The sequence below is a fragment of the Galeopterus variegatus genome, unplaced genomic scaffold, assembly GCF_000696425.1.
Source record: "Galeopterus variegatus unplaced genomic scaffold, G_variegatus-3.0.2 Scaffold4160, whole genome shotgun sequence".
Lineage (NCBI taxonomy): Eukaryota > Metazoa > Chordata > Mammalia > Dermoptera > Cynocephalidae > Galeopterus > Galeopterus variegatus.
Window position 1 is genome coordinate 98492 of NW_007730271.1, and position 20428 is coordinate 118919.

The following is a 20428-nucleotide window of genomic DNA, read 5'->3' on the forward strand; positions in this document are numbered from 1 at the left end:
GGGGCAGGCTCCAGCTGGCTCTGCCAGAGGGGGAGGACCTGCAGGGATGGGAGGGGCCGGCAGCCTTTCTTCCAGCAGGGCCCAGCTGGAGCCGGACTGGGGGTGGGGGGGCAGAAGTACTTCAGGGGACAATGAGGGGAGCAGCTGGTGAGGGGCAGGTTGGAGCCATCTGTGGCCCCTTGGCTTTTGCTCCAGGTCCGGGACAGTGACCCCAGTGACCCCAAAAGAGAGACCATTGTCCAGCTCATTGATGACTTCAGGATTTCAGGGGTTAATGGAGTCCGTATCCTTTGCAGGAGGAGCAAAGCAGTGTGACAGCAAAGGGGCCAACTCATGCCTTCCTAGCTACTAGTGCCTCAGTTTGCTTATCTGCACAATGGGGCTTTATCCCTTCCAGTGATACTAGTCTATGAAATGACCCCATCCCTTTGGGGATTGGTGTTAACAGGAGTGGAGGCAAGGAGTGCGTAACCAGGTTGGCAGTGGTTATCCGTCGATGTTGCTGAGTTACCCCCAGAAGGCAGGGATGCCTCCATGGCAGTGCCTTCCCTTTGGGGACTGCCAAGAGGCCCCTGAGCATAGCTGGGCATAGGAGTGGGGCTGGCCTGAGAGGCCTCTATGTCTGTTTCTCCAGTGCCCTGTCTCTACCATGACCACGAAATGTATGATCCCAGTTGGTATGCTTCTGAGAGTGATAGGGACACTCTAAATAAGGACGCTAGGACAGTGGTGACCACCAGGACTGCTCAGGGCAAGCCCTGCCTCCCCCACCTCTTCACTGCCCAAGCCTTGTTGACGCCCCCCAAGGATGGGCGGGACTGTGACCCAGCTACGCGCCCACTGGCCACCCTTCACTCCAAGCCACAGATGTGTGCATGGTGCTGGAGGTCCTGGGCCACCAACTCCTCAAGTGGATCATCAAGTCCAACTACCAGGGCCTGCCTGTGCCCTGCGTGAAGAGCATCGTGAGGCAGGTGAGTGCTGCCCACTAGGCATCCCAGCCCAGCCTGGGTGGAGCTGGTGGAGTTCAGGTGTGGCTCTTCTCAGGTGCTGCATGGCCTGGACTACCTCCACACCAAGTGCAAGATCATCCACACAGACATCAAGCCCGAGAACATTCTGCTGTGTGTGGGTGACGCCTACATCAGGCGCCTGGCTGCTGAGGCCACAGAGTGGCAGCAGTCAGGGGCACCACCCCCGTCCCGCTCCACAGGTACTAGGAGCCTGTGTGGGGCTGGGCTAGGGCCTCTGGGCCTCTGTCCCTGCCTGAGTCTCCGCTCTTTTCTCTCCCCGTCCCCCACCTGCACCCCAGTCAGCACTGCCCCCCAGGAGGTCCTGGTAAGTTGGGGCACCCCTTTTTGCCTGTGCCTCCTGTCCCCATCTGAGTCAGCTGGAGGCCATCTCCACAGAGCTCACCTCCTCAGCCACACTGGTTCCGCCCCTCCCACCTCCATGGGTCACCTGCGGTGGCACTTCTGAAAGGCTGGGTGGTTCAGATGAGGGTGATACGTAGGGTGGGTCACGCACCTCAAAATACCCCTGGTGGCCACTGGGCTCACCCCTCAGTGGAAGGATGTGTGTCTTCCCCTGATGGTTACTTCAGGTCGCCTCAGCTGGGACTGTGAGGGGACAGGGGGCCGTCTGAAGCAGACCTTTAGAGAGTAGAGGGACAGGAGGGGAGGCAGGGAGATGGGTGAGGGGCTGGTACCAAGAGGCAGGCCACAGTGGTGGCACCACATTCCGGCGTCCATGGGAGCCCTGGGGTCTGGAAGCCTTGTCACTTGTGAGGTGTGCAGGCCACGGCAAAGGCTGACTGGGGAGGGCGACGGGAACCCTGGGGTGACCCTGGCTCTGACGGCAGACCGGTAAGCTGTCCAAAAACAAGAGGAAGAAGCTGAGGCGGAAACGGAAGCAGCAGAAGCGGCTGCTGGAGGAGCGGCTGCGGGACCTGCACAGGCTGGAGGCCATGGAAGCGCAGGCCGAGGGTGAGGGCCGGGTTGGAGGGCCGGGGGGGGGCGCCGGGCTGCCAACGCACACGCGGCCGCAGGGGCGTCTGCTCATGCGCCTCCTCCTCCCCATCTCCCCAGACTCTGGCTCCAGACTAGAGGGGGGCAGCGGCTCCACCTCCTCTTCGGGCTGCCACCCTGAGGGTACCCGGTCAGGCCCCTCCCCTGCATCGTCCTCCCCAGCCCCAGGGGGCAACCGCAGCCTCAGCCCCAGCTCACAGACCTCAGGCTTCTCGGGCTCCCTTTTCTCTCCCGCCTCGTGCTCCATCCTCTCAGGCTCGTCCAATCAGCGCGAGAACGGGGGCCTCCTCTCACCCAGCAGTGAGTTGGGTGGCAGATGGCGGGTGGCGGGTGGCGGGCAGGCCGGCCCGAGAGAAGCCAGGCCACCTCAGGCACTCTCCCTTCTCTTCCCTCCCCAGCACCATTTGGTGCCTCAAACCTCCTGGTGAACCCCCTGGAGCCCCAAAATGCAGACAAGATCAAGATCAAGATCGCAGACCTGGGGAACGCCTGCTGGGTGGTATGAGCAAGCCTTGGAGAGCACAGTTGGGGACCCTGGTCTGAGGGTGGAGGCTCAGGCCTGCTCTTGGGGAGCCCCTCCCCGGGCCTGCAATGCACACGACCCAGTGGCTCAGCCAAGGCTCATTCAGCAGCCCACTTGATCAGAGCTGCGGTCTGCTGCATGCCATGGGCCCAAACCACCGAAGCGAGCCATGGCTAGGGGCAAGGAACCAGTGGGAGGGGGCCAGCCCCTCTGAGGACACGAGAGCAAGCCCCGCCAAGCTCCTTGGGTGCACAAACGAAGGTGCACGGCAGGAGTGGGGGTCAGCGGGATAGGCCAGGCTCGGCCCTGGATGCTGTCCCCAGGACTCCCCTTGCCTCCAGCACAAGCACTTCACCGAAGACATCCAGACACGGCAGTACCGGGCCGTGGAGGTGCTGATCGGCGCCGAGTACGGCCCCCCTGCAGACATCTGGAGCACGGCGTGCATGGTAGGCCCGCCTGCCCCCCGCCTAGGGCCGGCCTGCCTGCCACAGCCTCACCCTCTCCCGCTTCCAGGCCTTCGAGCTGGCCACCGGCGACTACCTGTTTGAGCCCCACTCTGGAGAAGACTACAGTCGCGATGAGGGTAGGAGGGAGGGGCAGGCCCTGCGCGGGCCCGGAGCCTCCCAGCCTCCCACAGGCCTCCCAACCCCTCTCTGCCCACAGACCACATCGCTCACATCGTGGAGCTCCTGGGGGACATCCCCCCGACCTTCGCTCTCTCAGGCCGCTACTCCCGAGAGTTCTTCAACCGCAGAGGTGCGGGCCAAGCAGGCTCAAGCCACCTGCCTATGGGGAGGTTGGGGCGGGGACCTCGGATTCTGAAATAGAGGGCACGCTGGGTCCCAGCAGCCAAGTGCAGGCAGGCGTGCAGAGCCTGATGCCGCCTCCCCTGCCCCCAGGAGAGCTGCGGCACATCCACAACCTCAAGCACTGGGGCCTGTACGAGGTGCTCATGGAGAAGTACGAGTGGCCCCTGGAGCAGGCCACGCAGTTCAGCGCCTTCCTGCTGCCCATGATGGAGTACATCCCCGAGAAGCGGGCCAGCGCGGCCGACTGTCTCCAGCACCCCTGGCTCAACCCCTAGCCCCACATGGCTTTGGGCAGCTTAGGGCAGGCCAGGCTCTGCCCCCAGCTCTCAGTGCCTTGAGGGGAAGCCAGCCCCCTCCCCCCCATGGCTAAGTAGATTGATGCCGGGCCAGGCCCATCTTTCAGAATTTGTTCTGCCCAACATCCTCCTCGAGGGTCCTCTGAGTGGGAAAGTGTGTGTGGTTCTTTCTTAATAAAGTGTGAACTGGAACACCACCGTCCTTGACTGAGGGAGGCATGTGACAGAGGTCCAGGGTAAAAGCTCGTTTATTCTGGGGTCTGCCTACCGCACTGACCGGGGTGCTGGAGTGAGAAGGGGGGTCTAGGAGTGGGTTTCCACGGTCCCAGGGCCAGCCTAGGCCTCCACAGCCCGGCCATTAATGATGCGGATGTGGCGGATGATGTCCTGGATGGCTTCGGACGTAGTACCCTGGCCCCCGATGTCTGGGGTGTGCATCTGTCAGAGAAGGGCAAGCTCGGGCACATCCCAGGCCTCGCCAATCACCCACCCCTACCTCATAAGTGGCCCATGGCTGTTCACTGTCTCCCATGGCTTGCAGGGGCTGGAACTGCCACCAGAAGGGCAGTGGTACCAGCTAAGGCCCAGAAGCCCTGCCTTACCTGGTACCACCCTCCCTTGGGGCTGCAGTCAGTGCTGGGTTGCCATCTCCAGCCCCTCAGACTGGTCACACTAGCTGAACATGGGCTAGAGAAAGGGAGGCGGGGGTGGAGGGGGGCAGGAAGAGGACAAGAGGAGCCTCACGTTTTCATTGTCCATAGACGCCAAGACGGCCTTGCGGATGGACGAAGCATAGGAGTGGAGCCTAGAGGAGAGAGAACAGCCTTCAGTCCTCGGGGCCTAGGGCTGGCCAGGGGCCAGCAGCCGGGCACCAGAGCCACTCACTTGAGGTGGTCGAGCATCATGCAGCTCGCCAGCAATGTAGCCGTGGGGTTGGCGATGTTCTTATTGGCAATACTCTTGCCTGTGTTCCTTGTAGCCTGGAAAAGGCAGGACGAAGGATGGTGGGTGGTTCCACTCATGTGAAGTGTCCAGGACAGACAGCAGAGGAGGGGTGCTGGGGGCTGGGGAGGGGCAGGGGGAGAGACTGCTAACCGCTATGGGGTTTCCTTTCGGGGTGACAAAAACATTTTGGACTTGGATAGAGGTGATGGCTGCATGACTCTGGATATCCTAAAAACCACCGAGTGCACTGGGAACAGGGAGCAGCACAGTACACAGGGCACCTCCCAAGGGCTGTTAAGGAGACAGACGGCAGGGCTGTCCCGAGCGGCACGGTGGAGGTGGCACTCACTGTCTCAAACACCGCATACACGTGGCCATAGTTGGCCCCAGCCACGAGGCCTGGGCCCCCGACCAGCCCTGCGCAGACGTTGTTGACGATGTTGCCATAGAGATTGGGCATCACCATGACATCAAACTGCTGGGGCCGGGACACCAGCTGCGGGACAAGGAGGGGGCTGAGGAGCAGACTTGGGAGCACCAGTGCAAGAAGCCCAGGGCACCCATGACGGGAGGTGAGAGAGCCAGGCGGGCTAACTACCTGCATGGTGGTGTTGTCCACAATCATGTTCTCAAAGGTGATCTGGGGGTAGCGAGCCGCCACTTCCCTGCAGCACTGGAGGAAGAGCCCATCACCCAGTTTCCTGAGGGGACATAGGACGTTGGCTGGACCCATCGCAATAGGCAGCTGGAGGGACATGGCGTGCAGAGGGCTGTCGAAGGCTGAGGTCTAACTTCTAAGGTGTCCCTCAGTGTAGGACAAGCATAATCCTGTTCCACCTTCCCTCAGAGGCAGCAGGGCACACACCTGGGTGTGGCCCCGCTGGTAGGTGGCCAGGGTCCTAGACCCCAAGTACCGGAGAGCAGGCCCATGCAGGCTGCTTGCAGAGAGGGTGGGAGGGAGGGGACATACATGATGTTGGCCTTGTGCACAGCCGTCACTTTCTTGCGCCCGCTCTCCTGGGCCAGCTTGAAGGCGTATTCAGCAATGCGCAGGGACTTGGCCTTGGTGATGATCTTCAGGCTCTCCACCACTCCTGCCACACTCTGACAAGGGGACAAGGGAAAAGACACCCGTGTCCTGTCAAAGCCTATCCTCTGGGCCGGCCCGTGGCTCACTCGGGAGAGTGCGGTGCTGATAACACCAAGGCCCCGGGTTCAGATCCCATATAGGGATGGCCGGTTCGCTCACTGGCTGAGCGTGGTGCTGACAACACCAAGTCAAGGGTTAAGATCCCCTTACCGGTCATCTTTTTAAAAAAAAAAAAAGCCTATCCTCAGGGAGCCCACTGGAGAGCCAAGCTGGCTGAGCAAGCTGGTGTGACAGGGTCACAGAGGGAAGCAGCCCTGTCTCTGAGTATTTCCAGCTTCTCCCTTGGGCACGGCCCCCTACCCTTGGGGGTACACCTCTTCTCCTGGTTCCTTAAGGTCGCCCCTTAAGGAGACCCTGACCAAGCTCATCTCAGTGCCCCGTAACCCAAGAGGGTCACCCAGGACTTGCCCACCTCATGCTCCAGGCTGCTGTACTCGCCTTCGGTGTTTTCCCGAACGATGAGGATGTCGATGTTCTTGTGCCGGGTCACTACTCCTGGCAGGCTCTTACAGTGGATGACATTGGCGTAGAGGTCCAAGCTGGTGCTGGGAGGGAAACAGAGAAAGAGGTAGGCTAGACCTTACTGGCAGCTGGCACATCCCACCCTGGCCTCCACGAAGCCACTGCCTCATGCACTTGGCTCTCACCGAAGGATGTTGTTTCGGGATTTGTGGGACGGTGGCAGGTTATGATTTGTTTCAATGTTGCCTAGGGAACAGAAACGAGACAAGTTGGCTGGAGACAGGCCCCCAGGCTCAGCCGTGCTGCTATACTCCCTTTCCTGACCCCAGGAATGTGCACCAAGGGCTGTTCTAATAGCAGAGGATGGCTTACAGCAGCAAAAACACTTCATGGGACACTAGAATGTAACTTCCAACATACATCCCATTAGGGAAGAAAGGTGTGTGTGCTCACGGATGTGTTTCAAGGACCTAGAAGAGCCCTGGGACACAGCAGGCACTCAATAAATGTTCACTGAATGAGTGAGTGAACAAATGAATGAGTGAATGACGGTTGGCAGCTGGCCAGGAGACCCTGCCATTCCATGCCCAGGGTCTGGCTTGACAGAAAGAGACCACCCCTGCTTATTAACAGGCTGGCTGGTCAGGCCAGCGCCAACAAGGTGACCTTGGCCAGGGTTACTGCCAGGCCTTGTGTTGAGCGCCACATGAGCCCAGCCCAGGTGTGGGCAGGGGCTGCCTGGAAAAGGCCACATGGCCCTGCCAGGGCACCCAGAGGAAGGGAAGCAGGGGCCCAAGAGCCACTGGGAGAAGGTGGTCAGAAGGTGCCAGGCAGAGAGGCCTTTCTCAGCAGCCTAGAGGGCTGCCTGCCCCTCTGACCTCCACCCTGCCACACTGCCTTCGCCCAGAGTGCCTAGGGCACCCTGTGGCCGGCAGGTAGACCCCTCGTGACTACGGGGACCTGGGGCCCTACCTGGGCTCGCCTTTGTTCACACGCCCCTCCCACAAGGCAAGTGAGTGGCTGAAGAGTGCAGGGTGAAGGACGGAGGCAGTTTACCAACCTGGAGCAGACCAAGACAAACTCAGGCAGAGGGGGCAGGCAGAGGGGCAGCACTACGTCTCTGTGACGGCTGGTTTGTGAAGAAAGACTTGGGCAGGGGGGCAAAGCTGACCCCAGCAGAGAGGCTGCCTCAGGAAGGAAGGAGGAGCAGGAGGCAGCCTGTCCCTGGACAGGCTCACACACAGCCTACTGCCACCAAGACCTCAGAATCATAGCATGAACAGTCCCCACAGAAGCTTCCGCCCAGTCTCCAATACAGGGGTCCTCTCTAGCCAGAAAAGCCCTGAAATCGGAGCTATAGGGCCCCACAAGAGTCAATTTGGAGGTGACAGGAATCGTGCACAGTGCCCCATCCTGGCCCCCAGTCCCCGAGCTCACCCTTCAGGGCCACACGGTTCCGACGGATGGCCATGATGGCATTACGGATGTCCTCTTCGTCACCATTGGAGGTCACGTGCACCTCTTCAAAGTCCACCGGCACACACGCGTGTCTGGGGCAGACCCAGGTCAGGGGTTGGCCCAAGGTCTCCCCTGTACCTCCTCCAAGAGGCCTGCCAGGCTGCTGCCTGCTCTGACCCAGCTCTGACTTAGAGACTGGGCCCATCTGCACCAACTGACGGGGATGCGCTTGAACTCCACAATGCACGCTATTAGTAGGATAGATGCCAACTTCCCTGTGCCCAGGCCAGCCCAGGAGGGGTCAGAGGAACTGGGACACAAGGCTTAGGCTTACAGTCCCTCCTGCCACCACCTCACCAGGTGCTCGGGCACAGCACCCGCCAGTGGGCTTCTGGGCTCACTGTTCCTCTTAACACAAAGTTCTCAGGGCTCCCTTGGCTGGGCCCAGGGCACAACCTTCCCTACGAGGTGAGGCAAAGGGAAGTGGGCCCAGGGGCTCCATACCTGAACACAGACTTGACATGCAACATCAGCTCCGGCCCAATGCCGTCCCCTGGGATCATAGTCACAGTGTGCCGCCCACCATACTTAGCTGACGGAGGCTAAAAGGAGGAGGAGGGGGAAGGGGAGGGCACACCTTCTGGTATCTGCACATGTTCCCCAGCTCGTTACCCAGGAGCTCAAGCTGGTTCCCTTCTTCCCACCAGCATTGATCCCACAGGCTGACCAGTCAAGAGATGACAGCTCTGGATACTGCCATCCCAGACAGGGCTGCTCATCAGAGGCTTCCTGGTTGCAGCAGCCCCCACTCCCACCTGGACTTGAGTCAACCTCAAAGCAACTCCGAGCCCCCTGAATCTAACAGGCAGAGGAGGAGAAGAATACTCACAATTGTTTGTTGCTAGAGGGGACAGAAAGGAAGAAGACACGGATCAGCCAAGGTTGGGGAACAAGGGAAGGGCCAGGGGCAGGTGACCTCTAGAGACCATGCCTCAGAGGGGAGGACCCGGAGGGCCAGGAGGAAAGAGGCGGAGGTGCGTGCACACACACACGTGAACACGGACACGCACGCGCACACATGCACGAGCACACACATGGCCAGGTACTTACTGAGGAGATGCTCCTCCGGGGGGCCTCGTGGGCACCTAAAACCTGGCAAAGAGAAGCCAAATGCCAGTGTTTGTCATCCAGCCCAAAAAGTGAAGTTGGCAAGAGCTGGCAGAGCTCTCCGCAGGGAATAAGGACTGTCCCCATCGAGCCCAGCTAGGCCCCTACCCGTGCACCACCCCCCAGTGAACATCACCCAACAAATGGCTGCACAGCCTCTGTGTCCCAGGACTGGCCCACGGATGAACCACCAAAGGCTGTTCCAACCCTTTCTGCTCCTCCAGCTCTTAGGCACTTTATTGAAATACTTTTGTGTCCCCTGCTCGTTTTTGGTTTTTTCCACTTCTTATTCTTTTGGGGCCAATTATTCCTGCTCAGCAATGTTTGTAATACGAAAAAGTTAGCAAACTAAACATGGTACAATAGGAAAATAATTATAACCACTGGTCTAGGACAATGATCATTTTATCGTTTATCATTTTTTCTTACTACAAAAGCAGCATAAGGTCACTGTGGAAAAAGCAGAACAGGGAGATAAGAAGATAGCTCCTGGCCTCCTGGAGACAAGCACTGCCCGGCCCTGGGGAACAGCCCTTCATAGTTGGAAGTCAAAAGCACGCATTTAGGGAAATCCAGCCATTTCTGGAAGATTGATAACAGACATCAACCTGTAGGAGGGTTTTCATAAAGGACTGCAAAACTGCTTCGTGGCCTAGATGGACAATGAATGTCCCCAACCCCCTGACTGGGAAACAGCCTTGTTTAGTCACGCCATGCCACACCTGACAGCTTCAGAGCAAACGCTGCCTGAGCCAAAGGTGCCAGGTGCTGAGAGTGACCCACTGTCCTGGAGCAAAAAGCCTGTGTCCCAGATCCCTCTGCAGGAGGGCTTTCCTCCCCTCCCTGTTGTGCCCACCTAGGAACACACCCAAGGAGGTAGTGGCAGAGCCAAGGTCTTCCTTATCACTTGGAGATGCCCTGCCACCTGCCCACTAGGCAGCTGCAGAACGTTCCAGCCAAACAAAGGCAGCGGCACTATGGCCACTTTACAAAGAGCAGGGCCTTCCTGGGACAAGTCCAGAAGGCTCAGGTGGAGGCTGACCATTCCTGGTCTGGGTCTGCCTGGCTGGTACTCATGAGGAGCCCACTTGCCTGTGTGCTGGCAGGGCAGGTGTGCCACTCACTGGCCCAAGCAAGGGGCTACAAGGGGGTGGCCACTGGGGGCAGAGCCCCCAGGGTACCTCAGCTGATCTATGTGGCAACTGGACCTGCAGCCACAGGCACACTTGGGACTTTTCTGTCTTCTTTCTAGCACTTATCAGTATCTGGATTTATCTTATTTGCAGGCTCTCTACACAAGTTCATAGAAGGTGGCTTAGACAGCCCTTCCTCCAGGAAGCTTTCCCTTACCCCCTAAGGCTGCTGAGCTGGGCTCCCAAGGCCCTACCCACTCCCTGCCCCCTACCATCTAGGGACATCTCCCTAGGTTACTGCTGCCCTGCTCTCTCCCCAATCCCTATGCCCCTGAGAGCAGAGGCCGTGTCTGTCTGGTCCTCCGCTGACACCCCAAAACCAGCCAGAGCTGGGACAAAAGGAACATTTCCTGAGTGAAGCACATCAGAAAATGAAGAAAGACAGGGCAACCAGGGAGACCTCAGTCCAAATCCACCATCCACTACTCGGGATGGCTTCATGTCCTCATCTGAAATCCACAAAATAGAGGCACCTACTTTTATTATGTGACTGTTGGAAAGATTAAGCAAGAGGAGGCACACAAGCTGTGCATAGTCCCTAGCAGGGCTGACAGGCTGTGCTAAAGCATGCAGCTCCCTCACCACATCAGCCCCTCAGGTCGGAGTTTAAGGCTGGCATCCCTGGGGGAAGCAGGGCTGACTCCTGCAGCTACCAGCAGTAATTCCACCAGGGCTGAACCTCTCCCACACCTGGTCCCTCTGCCAGATGTTCCTTCAGGTTTCGGCCAAAGACCCAGAGACACGTCCAGATGGAGACTTCCCTGACCTGGCTGTACACATGCAGGCCCCTTCCTGCATTGGGTTCCAAAGGCTCTGCCTCACACCCCAGTGAGATACGAATCCAAGGAGCCCGGTATGAGGCAGGAAGAGATATGCACGGGCCTGCATCATCCATCATCCTTTGTTAGTTCCACAAAAACAAAGCGGTCCAGGGTGGTAAGAGCTCCCGTTGAGGGGCTCCTACACTCCATCTTACTGAGGCTTCTTTCTTTGGCACAGTTCTGTCGGATCACGTGCCAATGGTAGCTGCGTGCTTTCCCATGAGGTCCCAACTAGCAGGATCCAATCTATGGGGCTCCTCTCTAAGGGCTCCCATAGCTAGGACGATCAGTCTCAGGGCAAGACAGAGCCTGGCTACCAACTGTTCACTGCAGCCCACTCCTGCCCCAACGCTGTACACACACAAGCACACACATAGACGTCAGGGAGAAGACAAATGTCTTCACCAAAAGCCTGCAGGAGCAGGCTTCGGCCCCAGGGCCAGTGCTGGCTCACTGCTGCTTCAGATAGCTTACAACCCACCCAGGACCTAAGTTATCCTCGTCTTAAATGTGTGTAAGGAGAGAGGAATCGAACCTGAATAACCAAGACCCCATGGAGAGAATTGCAGAATCAAAGGCCCCGCGGCCTCCCGCCCCTGCCAGCCTCTAATTCCAGGCGCCTGGGGGGAAAGCACCCGGGACTCTAAGAATATGGGAGGGATCAAGGGTGACTGGCAAATTCCGATTCTCCACCTGCCCCGAGAAAGGCGGCAAAGCGGTCCACGAAAGGGAAACCCGAGGAGAAATTGAGTCCGGGAACGGGATTCGCGAGGCGGTAGGAGCCAGGCTGGCCGGAACACGTGACAGCCTCAGGAGGGCTCCCACAAGGACACCAGGGAGGTGGCACTCGGCCGCCGCGGCCCACCCTCCTGGCCCGTCCGGAATCCCCCGCCACCAGATGCAAACCCCTGGGGGAGCCGGCCCGGGCCCACTTGGGCCAGTCTCCCTCACCGCGGAGGCGGCCAATCAACCCCGGCGTGAGCCCCTCTCCCCGCCCCTCGCGGGACCCACAAGGCGCCTGGGGGGAAAGCACCCGGGACTCTAAGAATATGGGAGGGATCAAGGGTGACTGGCAAATTCCGATTCTCCACCTGCCCCGAGAAAGGCGGCAAAGCGGTCCACGAAAGGGAAACCCGAGGAGAAATTGAGTCCGGGAACGGGATTCGCGAGGCGGTAGGAGCCAGGCTGGCCGGAACACGTGACAGCCTCAGGAGGGCTCCCACAAGGACACCAGGGAGGTGGCACTCGGCCGCCGCGGCCCACCCTCCTGGCCCGTCCGGAATCCCCCGCCACCAGATGCAAACCCCTGGGGGAGCCGGCCCGGGCCCACTTGGGCCAGTCTCCCTCACCGCGGAGGCGGCCAATCAACCCCGGCGTGAGCCCCTCTCCCCGCCCCTCGTGGGACCCACAGCCAATCGTACTGCAGGCTGCTCCAGGAGCGGCTGCCCCACCGCCCCTCAGCGAGCGCTGCGGCCATCCCGTGGCCTGCTTCCCCCTCACCTCCCAAGGGCGGCAGAAGACGGCTGGCCTGAGCACTGCCTTCGTAGCGCCGCCGGCGGCCCTCACCACCTTCAGCGCCATGACGGAAAGTAAGAGCCGCCGTACGTCCCCACACGCAGATATCGGTATCGCGAGAGTTCGGCGAAGTCCCGGGGGCAGGCGTGAGCCCGGCAGTGCGCACGCGCGCGGCCGCACGGGTTCCCAGGCCGTCTTCCGGCGCCTCGAGCGCCGCCGCCATCTTGGGGGAGGTGCGACGAACTGGAGCCCGGGCTCGGGGAGGGGACACGTCAGTGCCGCCAGCGACGTCACGAGGCCGGCGCGGCCGGCCGGCGCACAATTGGCTGCCGCGGCCTCTTACGCGTCGCGCTTCCTCGTCTGCCCCTCGTGTTCGCGGGAGCTAGCTCTCTTGTCCCCTCGGCAGAGAAGAGGCGATGGTGGCGATGGCATCTCTCGGCGCCCTGGCGCTACTCCTGCTGTCTGGCCTCTCCTGCTGTTCAGGTAGCGGCCTGGCCGGAGCTTGTTTCTGGCGAGCCTCTGTCCCACGGCAGGTGGTTCTTGGGGGAGGACGGGTGTTGGCGAAGCGGGGGTTTGACCCCTCCCGGGGCCCGTCGCTGCGGGCCAGGCCTTCCTTCGAGAGGCAGGTGGCTCGGGGCGCGGCGACCAAAGCATCACACGCACGTTCACCCAGCAGCCAGGCTGCTGGAAGAAACAGCCAAATCTTTCCCTTGGCTGCTTGAGCGAAGAAGAGTCTCAGAGCCTCTACCGTGCTCTCTGCCCCAGTACCAGCAGGGAAGGTGACACAAGTCCCTCGTCCCAGTCCTGGGCCCGGAGGAGGGTCGGACCAGTAGCAAAGCTCTACAGCCCCAAGAAACAGGGCTGGCGGAGAGGAACCACCTGAGCCGGGGCGTTGCGTGCCAGGCTTCCCTGGCAAGTGAGAGTTAAGGATGAGAGGAGCAGGATGTTCCGGACAGAGGGGCGGAGAACGAGAGCCGGGCCTTAGGGAGCCAAGGAGCGGAGCGGGGCTTGGGTGCCACGCCGATGACTTGCTTTTTCTTGAGGCCCTGGCCTATCCTTACCAGGGTCCTGGCAGAGTTGAGCCATAGTCCCATCGATTTCCATTCTAGACTGATTCTCAACACCTGGTGGTGGGGTCGAGCACTGACTGGAGTCCAGAAGTGTGTTTATGTTTAGGAGGTTATTGCAGCAGCCAGCACCAGGTCTGGGGGCCTGGACTGGGCAGGGGCTGCACATTCATTTTCCTGCCTACTTCAGGCCACCGCCCTTGGTGCCTGGAACAGTTTGCCAGCCTAACTGGCCTCCCTGCCTCTGCACCCTTGTCGCCCACCCCACAGGATTTCCCCGCGCTGTAGCCAGGGAGGTTTCGAAAGGACAAACGTGGCTGTCAACCCTCCAGGGCTCCACACTGTCCACAGGAAAAAGGCCCAGCTTAGGGCACAGAAGGGCCTGAGGGATCTGGCCTCTGAGAACCGCCCCCAGCGCTGTTCCCTGGCACCTTCCTCCTGCTGCCCAGACCCACAGCCTTCTCTGACTTCCTCAGCTTGAGCCGTCACTCTGCCAGGACACCACTTTCGGAGAGCAGCTGGCTAAGGACTTTCCCGCTTGGGGTAGCACTTGCTTCACGCCCCCTGATTAGGTGGCACCCTTCCTTTCCTGTGGCCCTCTGCGGGCATGGAGATGCCTCAGACAGGGTCCTTTCTCTCAGGGCTGCCCAAATGAAGGGGACAAGTGGTGCTTCTGGATACAGAGCCTCTCCCATTTACTTCCCTTGGGAAACGCTGGGGCAGAGACCCTTTCCCTCATTGAAAGACTCTCTCGGTGTCTCTCCTGAGGACACCTTCAGTAAACTGGGCTGTGCATGGCTCTGAATTGAGGCTGGCCTGGCCCCCTGGGCTTCTGGGGTGCCCCAGGCTGTCGTGTGGCTTCCCTGTGGTACGTCCAGGCACTGACACCCACCCCACAGACTCGCTTGCTCTTCCTTCCCCACTGCGTCGAGGTCCTGCCTCTATGAAGCCTGCCCTGCCCCTCCCCAGCCTGCCTTCACGCCTGTTCCTCCACCCCCTTGCCACTGCAATTCTGACTGAGCATTTGGCTCTGTCTCCCAGACCCCACCTGGCAGGGGCAGAAGGGCCCTGTGTGTCCTTACTCAACAGGGTCTGGGAGGTGGGGCCAGGGCAGTCCCTTCTGCCCTCAGCCCAGCACGCATAAGGCACAAGCCAGCTTTGCCCAGGTATCTCTCTACCTCCTCCCCGCAGCAGAGGCCTGCATGGAGCCCCAGATCACCCCTTCCTACTACACCACCTCGGATGCTGTCATTTCCACCGAGACTGTCTTCATCGTGGAGATCTCCCTGACGTGCAAGAACAGGGTCCAGGTGAGGCAGTGGGGGTTCAGCCAGGACAGTGCTGGGTGAGAGGTGGGCATGGGTGCACCTAACTGGCAGTTGACAGACCTGAGGACCTGTGTCAACAGAGGGATAATAAGGATTCCACTTCACAGGATGCAGGAGAGGTCAGGGCCCAGCAAGCCCAGATTCTAGCAAGTGTTTGAAGATCATTTTCCTAACCTGCTCGGTATGCTTTGCCTACATGCAGGAACACTGGGTAGACACCCTGCTGTTTCCTGAGTGAGTGTCTGTGGAAGGTGAGAAAGGGCTGGGGTCAGCCCCCCGACTCCTCCATCCCTTTTCTGGCTGCTGTTTGCCAGAGTGTGTATCTATGTGGGGGTTTTGTAAGTTCAAGATTGAGGAGCCGTGGCCTCGGCATCTGGCAGGAAGTTCAGCCTTTCTTGGGTACAGCACTCTTTTGATGAAACACACCTTGGGCAGCTCATTTGGCACCCCCTGATCCCAGCACCCCCTTTGCAGGCTAAGAAAAACAAGGACATTTTGATCATCCCACCTCTGTTCACAGTTAACAGGCTTGCTGTGGGTCAAGTTGGGTCAGGCCATAGGGGAATCTGACCCTATCCCCCTACCAGAGGAGACAGTGATGCATCAGGGGTGTTGGTTCCCTAGCACAGCTCTGGGTGTTGGCTGGCCATCCTTTGTAGCTCTTGCACGGTGTCCCTTGCCAGACACTGCAGCCTGCAACTGGGCCTGGCCTCCCTGCCCTAGCGCTGCTATGGGCAGCACAGTGGGGCCTCAGCCCATGCCCAGAGAGGGAAGAAGGTGACTCTCCCTTTGTCTCCTCACCCAGAACATGGCTCTTTATGCTGACGTCAGTGGAAAACAATTCCCTGTCACCCGGGGTCAGGATGTGGGGCGTTATCAGGTAAGGGATGCCCAGTTTGGGGTTACTGGGGGAGGCTACCTGTCCATGAGCATGACTGGAAGCCTTGGGGGTGGCCCAGTTGAGCAGGGTCAGGGTTCATGGACTCAGGGGCTACTGGTAGTGGTACTGTGTCAATGCTGGCAGGGCATCCCCTCGTGTCCACCATGCCCACCCCCTGCCAAATACACCCAACCCAGGTGTCCTGGAGCCTGGACCACAAGAGCGCCCATGCGGGCACCTATGAGGTCAGATTCTTCGACGAGGAGTCCTACAGCCTCCTAAGGAAGGTGAGGATTGCCTGGAGGCCCTCCGAAGCTGGAAGGAGGAGGGGCACCCCTGTGCCTGCAGCGATCTCTACCCTGCTCACCCTGTGGTCCCCTCCCTGGAGCTCTGGCCCACTAGGGGCCGCACTCACGTAGAGCAGGATGGGCCAGGTCGGAGAGGCACTGGCAGCAGCTTTCCAGCCAGGCAGGAACCTTCCTGTGCTCCCGCCCCACCTGTCCCTTCCTCATTTGTCTCTTGCACATCTCTCTCCTTTCCTTTTCCGTGGCTTGGGCCAGTGTTCCTGCCTCTCCCACCCCTTCCCACCCCACCCAGGCTGCCCATTCGGTGCCTCCTGACCCCAGCACCTCCCTTCCAGGCTCAGAGAAATAATGAGGACATTTCGATCATCCCACCCCTATTCACGGTCAGCGTGGACCATCGGGTGAGTGGCCTGGTCCCAGGGGAACAGGAACACACAGCACACCTCTTCTATTTTGGGGGGTCAAGGCTGAGTGAAGGTTCTCGTCCTCTCTGCCTGCTGGGCCATGATTGGCCAGTGTGTCTTTGGGTCCCTCACGTTGGGTGACCGAAGCTGGCTTGTCCACTTGCCTCCTCTCCACCTTCCGAGCTGGCTTTTAATTTTGTTTCTTGTAGGGCACGTGGAACGGGCCCTGGGTCTCCACTGAAGTGCTGGCCGCAGCAATCGGCCTAGTGATCTACTACTTGGCCTTCAGCGCAAAGAGCCACATCCAGGCCTGAGGGTGGTGCCCCCAGCCTTCCCTCGATTCTTTCAATAAACACTCGCTGGCCTTCACGAGCACACTCAGGACACAGGTCTCCTTGCTGGCATTGCTGGGCCTTTCCCACATGGGGAAGAGGCTGGCTTCAGTCTGGAACCCCCTCCCGCCCCCCAGTTAAGCCTTCCCTGTGGTCCCCACAGAGCCATGTGTCCACCTTCTCTGTGTCTCCTGGTTGCTTGCATGGTTTGGGGGTGGGGGCATGGGTGTCGTACCCTCCTTCCCAGCACATGACCTCTTCCAGCAAACACGGCTCTACCTTGTTCTCCCGCCTTCCCCTGGTCCCTGTGGCACAGCGGGGTGTCTCCATCCATCCTGTTGGAGGTGAGTCTTCCCACGGCCAGCCTAGGGAAGGACCCTTTGACCTTCCTGGCCTGCCAGGGGCTGGAGAGTGGGGAGAAGGGCTGCTCCTGCCATTAGGAATGGTATCTGGCCTGGCCGGAGAAGGTGGGGGCCCTTCCCAGCTTCCCCAAAATGCAGAGTCAGCAGCACAGGTCCCATGTGGAGACCCGCGTTTGGACCTGTGTTTGGAGCCCTGGGCATGAGCCTCACACCAAAGTACTTCCCAGGCTTGGCTGCTGAGCACAGAGAGCACTCTTGTTCGGCTCCGCACCTTGCTAGTCCAGCTGAAGCTGATACATGCAGCAGCTGCCTGCAGTGCACAGCTGCCAGGGGGTCAGTCCCTCCAAACCCTATAGCCCAACCACTCCATGTTACTGCCCAGTGTGCATCCACTTGGCAACATCAGGTGTACCCTGGAATGCTTGGAAAACACAGGTTCCTACACCTCTGAGGAGACTTGCTCCCTCCTCGTGACCCCTCTCAAACCTGAGCCCTCTGGGCAGAGGGCAGACAGACACCCTGCGCATGCTCTATCTCACTCAGGCCTCCCACCAGCCCAGTCCCCAGGGCACCAGCCACTTGAATGGTGTTTCTCAGGGCCGCCTGCCACTGGTGAGGAAGTGAGGGGCTGGGTGCAAGTTTCAGGCAAGCCCTTTCCAGCTCCATGACCCAAGTCGTTTGCTCAGCTGTGATGTGGTGACAGCGCCTACTCCAGGGTGTCATGAGGGGTCTTTAGGATCAGCCAGCAAAGTCTTGGCACCTGAGTGCTCAATCACCATTGGCTGTTACTGGAGAGGAACGTAGAACTCTCCAGAGAGGTTGCACTTGAAAAAGAGGGGAGACCGAAAACCTACCCAGGAGGGCGGGGGCTCCTCAGTAGCCAAGCTGGCTGCCTTGCCTGGGCTCTGCCAGTGCGGCAGTGAGAGGGGCCAGCAGCGGCGAGGGTGTGAGGGCAGCTTTTGACCTGGGTCTGTCTGCCAAGCTGAGGAGAGGGGGTCCTCAGACTAGAGGGGAGCCCTGCTTCCCACCCCCTGTTCTTGGGAGGTGGCCCGGGCTGGGGATGACTCTCAAGAAAGGGGAGGCTCCGAGAAGAGCCGGATCCTCACCCCCAAGATGAGGTACAACAGGAGAGTCCCCCAAGAACCAGGCCATAGTAGCTGTGCCAGCTGCTGGGATTTCTGGATTCCGGAAAGAAAGCAGCGGCAGTGGCAATAGCTGCCCCCTCACTGCTAAGGAGTAAGACGAAGACCATTCTGTGCATTCTGTACACAGCCTGTGTGGGGTGGGTGGTCAGAGCCTACCAGGTGGAAGGTTGAAGCAGCAAAGCAGCATGGGCACAGTGGTAGCTGTCAGCCGTCCAGTAACTCTTTTGGGGTCTGGCTCCCCCACCCAACCTGGTGGCAGTGGGACCCAAGTGTGAAGTCGCTGTTCCAGGGCATCAGCAAAGTGTTGCCAGCCCTCCTGGCGCTGCCTCCCCCTGGGCCAGCCAAAGGACTTCTGGCTCTGGGCCCATCTTGGCCCACATCCCATGAGCACTGGAGGGCACCCCACCAGAGAAAGAAGGGTGCCTCAAAAGCCATCAGAGTGAGCCCCCAGCAGCTGGAGAGAAGCCAAGGGAAGTTTGCCTCAGTCTGGCCTCCAATCAGTTCCAGCCAGTTCTCTGTGGCAGGGACCAGGACCTCCTTGATGGGGATCTCTGTGGGCCCAGAGTGTCCTTTCCAAGTGGCAGGGAGCTGGTCATAAGAGTTGGGAGGCCCTGAGAAGGGTTAGTGAAAGGAAGCCAAGATCTCTAGCCCCTGCCTCCTGCTCCCGTTCCTGCCACCTGACCAGCAAGCCCCTGCTTCCCTCCCTGCTCGTTGCTGCTCCTGGTCCGGACTGCCATGTGACACGCTTGGTATGGCAGCGAGGTGCGGCCCTTGTGACTCAGCCTTCCCGGCAGCAGGATTCCAGGACTGGGCTTCTGGGGACGGACACTCACCCGCCCCCACTGCAGCATCTCCTCACCCACTTTAGCTTGTGTCTGCTCAGGAGACTGAGCTCCTTCAGGGCAGCACTGCCTGCTCCTGGGGGCGCCAGGCCCTTCCCATGTTGCCCCTGGAGTTATCTTTGGAACTCTCACACCCAGCACTTAGCAGATGCCTGATGCTTTGCTTTGCTGAGTGGAACTGTAGGCATTTGGCACTTGGCAGCCTCTTTGACAGTTCCTGAGACAGAAGGGCCCTCACAGCCACCCAAGTATTCATCTTTCTGGTCAGACACTCCCCAGCACCTTCTATGTGCCTGGCACCATGCTAGGCACTGTGTGGTCCCCAAATGGGGAGGGTAGCATCTGCCTTGCAGAAGCTTGCAGTTCCTTGCCTCTGCTAGGACTCTTCCTGGGCAAAAGGGGAGGATTAGCTCCCGGCCGATCTTGGCCCACATCCCATGAGCATTGGAGGGCACCCTACCAGAGGAAGAATGGGGTATCAGAGAAGGGGTTCCACCCCTTTTCTGACACTAGTGCCAGCCTCATTCACATGCCAGTGGAACCCAGCCTTCTGCCATCCTCCTACAATGACTCAGGAGACTCTGATGTATCTCCTTCTAGAATACCATGCAATTGCCCACAGGAGGCCAATGACTTCAGAGGACCTCTCTGTCCCTCGGCTCCAACGGTGACAGCTGTAGCATGGCTTTCAATTGACCCTAGCCCTGTCCTCCGCCTTCTCTCACTCAAAACTGGCATCTCTTCCCCAGCACAAACAGCTCGATGAGAACAAATACGGGGAGGCAGCGATTCAACAGAGTAAAAAGGCAGCTTGCTTTATTCTCGAGATGCAGGGGGGCAGGGGCGCAGGGGCGGGGCAGCCTATCTGCCTCCAGTGTGGGGCTCTCCAGGCCTGAGGGGCTCCCCACAGGCAGCCCAGTCCACACTCACAAAACCCAAGGAGGTTGGAGCATCTCCCTCCCAGCCAGCCCACTCGCCCCTCACTTGGGCCAGGCCGTGGGAATCATCCAGGCTTCCCACTGTGGTCGTGGGGCTCAACATCTAAGCACCCTCGGGCCACTCAGAAGAGAAGCCCCCGCTCCAGATGGCATCGGGCACTGACCCAGGCTCAGTCATTTCTTCTTGGGTGGACACTGCTCCTCAGTCCCTGCAGTCTTCCTCTCCCTTCGTCACTGGAGAAGGAGGTGGCCCCCAGGGGTGAACCTCGAAAGCCCCAGCAGAGGCTCCCCCTCCCCACGCCTCAGAGTGGAGGCCACCAGCCAGGACAGCTGCTTCCCATCCATCCTCCCGCCTCCCCTCCCTCCCTCCCCTCCCCAGCCCTCCCTCTCCTCCTCTCCCACCTCCTTCCCAGCCACCGCTCAGGGGTGGGGGGTTCCACCTTGGTCACACCGCCT

General features: G+C 59.8%; 3 protein-coding genes across 9 annotated transcripts in view; 2 read left to right on the plus strand and 1 right to left on the minus strand.

Moving 5' to 3' along the window:
- SRPK3 (SRSF protein kinase 3) overlaps nt 1-3855 on the plus strand; it is a 4897-nt gene extending 1042 nt beyond the window's left edge. Inside the window, exons 4-14 of one of the 2 annotated variants that reach the window (XM_008586857.1) lie at nt 196-283; nt 868-974; nt 1048-1213; nt 1313-1338; nt 1862-1985; nt 2088-2327; nt 2426-2526; nt 2892-2999; nt 3067-3136; nt 3217-3309; nt 3453-3855. In XM_008586857.1, the coding sequence (XP_008585079.1) occupies nt 196-283; nt 868-974; nt 1048-1213; nt 1313-1338; nt 1862-1985; nt 2088-2327; nt 2426-2526; nt 2892-2999; nt 3067-3136; nt 3217-3309; nt 3453-3637 (1308 nt within the window). In that variant the 3' untranslated portion in view covers nt 3638-3855. Of the gene's footprint in view, nt 1-195; nt 284-867; nt 975-1047; nt 1214-1312; nt 1339-1861; nt 1986-2087; nt 2328-2425; nt 2527-2891; nt 3000-3066; nt 3310-3452 lie in introns of both variants that reach the window. The other variant, XM_008586856.1, reaches the window with a different exon arrangement.
- Nucleotides 3856-3888: 33 nt separating this feature from the next.
- Nucleotides 3889-12616, minus strand: IDH3G (isocitrate dehydrogenase 3 (NAD+) gamma). Of its 2 annotated transcripts, XM_008586865.1 has the most exons (13): nt 12355-12616; nt 8784-8825; nt 8563-8574; nt 8178-8275; nt 7653-7765; nt 6401-6461; nt 6166-6298; nt 5574-5707; nt 5202-5304; nt 4953-5099; nt 4544-4638; nt 4403-4463; nt 3889-4096 (listed from the first exon to the last, which is right to left on the minus strand). In XM_008586865.1, the coding sequence occupies exons 1-13, from the start codon at nt 12433-12435 to the stop codon at nt 3995-3997; spliced, it is 1182 nt and encodes a 393-aa protein (XP_008585087.1). In that variant the 5' UTR covers nt 12436-12616; the 3' UTR covers nt 3889-3994. The 2 variants fall into 2 exon arrangements, with proteins under 2 accessions (XP_008585087.1, XP_008585088.1); XM_008586866.1 differs by lacking the exon at nt 8563-8574 and having other exon boundaries at nt 12355-12459.
- Nucleotides 12608-16737, plus strand: SSR4 (signal sequence receptor, delta). Of its 5 annotated transcripts, none has more exons than XM_008586858.1 (6): nt 12608-12852; nt 14628-14746; nt 15570-15644; nt 15842-15931; nt 16285-16350; nt 16563-16737. In XM_008586858.1, exons 1-6 carry the CDS (start codon nt 12786-12788, stop codon nt 16665-16667), a joined length of 522 nt encoding a protein of 173 aa, XP_008585080.1. In that variant the 5' UTR covers nt 12608-12785; the 3' UTR covers nt 16668-16737. The 5 variants fall into 5 exon arrangements, with proteins under 5 accessions (XP_008585080.1, XP_008585081.1, XP_008585086.1 ...); XM_008586859.1 differs by having other exon boundaries at nt 12619-12852; nt 14631-14746; XM_008586861.1 differs by lacking the exon at nt 12608-12852 and adding an exon at nt 13992-14304.
- The last annotated feature ends 3691 nt before the right edge of the window (nt 16738-20428 follow it).

Excerpts from the sequence above, each read along its gene's own strand:
- IDH3G (XM_008586865.1), bottom strand. The coding sequence starts at position 12,435 with ATGGCGCTGAAGGTGGTGAGGGCCGCCGGCGGCGCTACGAAGGCAGTG. Across the intron at positions 4,639-4,952 it reads TGTATGCGGTGTTTGAGACA|GCTACAAGGAACACAGGCAA; the intron begins GTGAGTGCCACC and ends TGCCTTTTCCAG. Across the intron at positions 4,097-4,402 it reads CGTCTATGGACAATGAAAAC|ATGCACACCCCAGACATCGG; the intron begins GTGAGGCTCCTC and ends CTTCTCTGACAG.
- SSR4 (XM_008586858.1), top strand. The coding sequence starts at position 12,786 with ATGGTGGCGATGGCATCTCTCGGCGCCCTGGCGCTACTCCTGCTGTCT. Across the intron at positions 15,645-15,841 it reads AGGATGTGGGGCGTTATCAG|GTGTCCTGGAGCCTGGACCA; the intron begins GTAAGGGATGCC and ends CACCCAACCCAG. Across the intron at positions 16,351-16,562 it reads CGGTCAGCGTGGACCATCGG|GGCACGTGGAACGGGCCCTG; the intron begins GTGAGTGGCCTG and ends TGTTTCTTGTAG.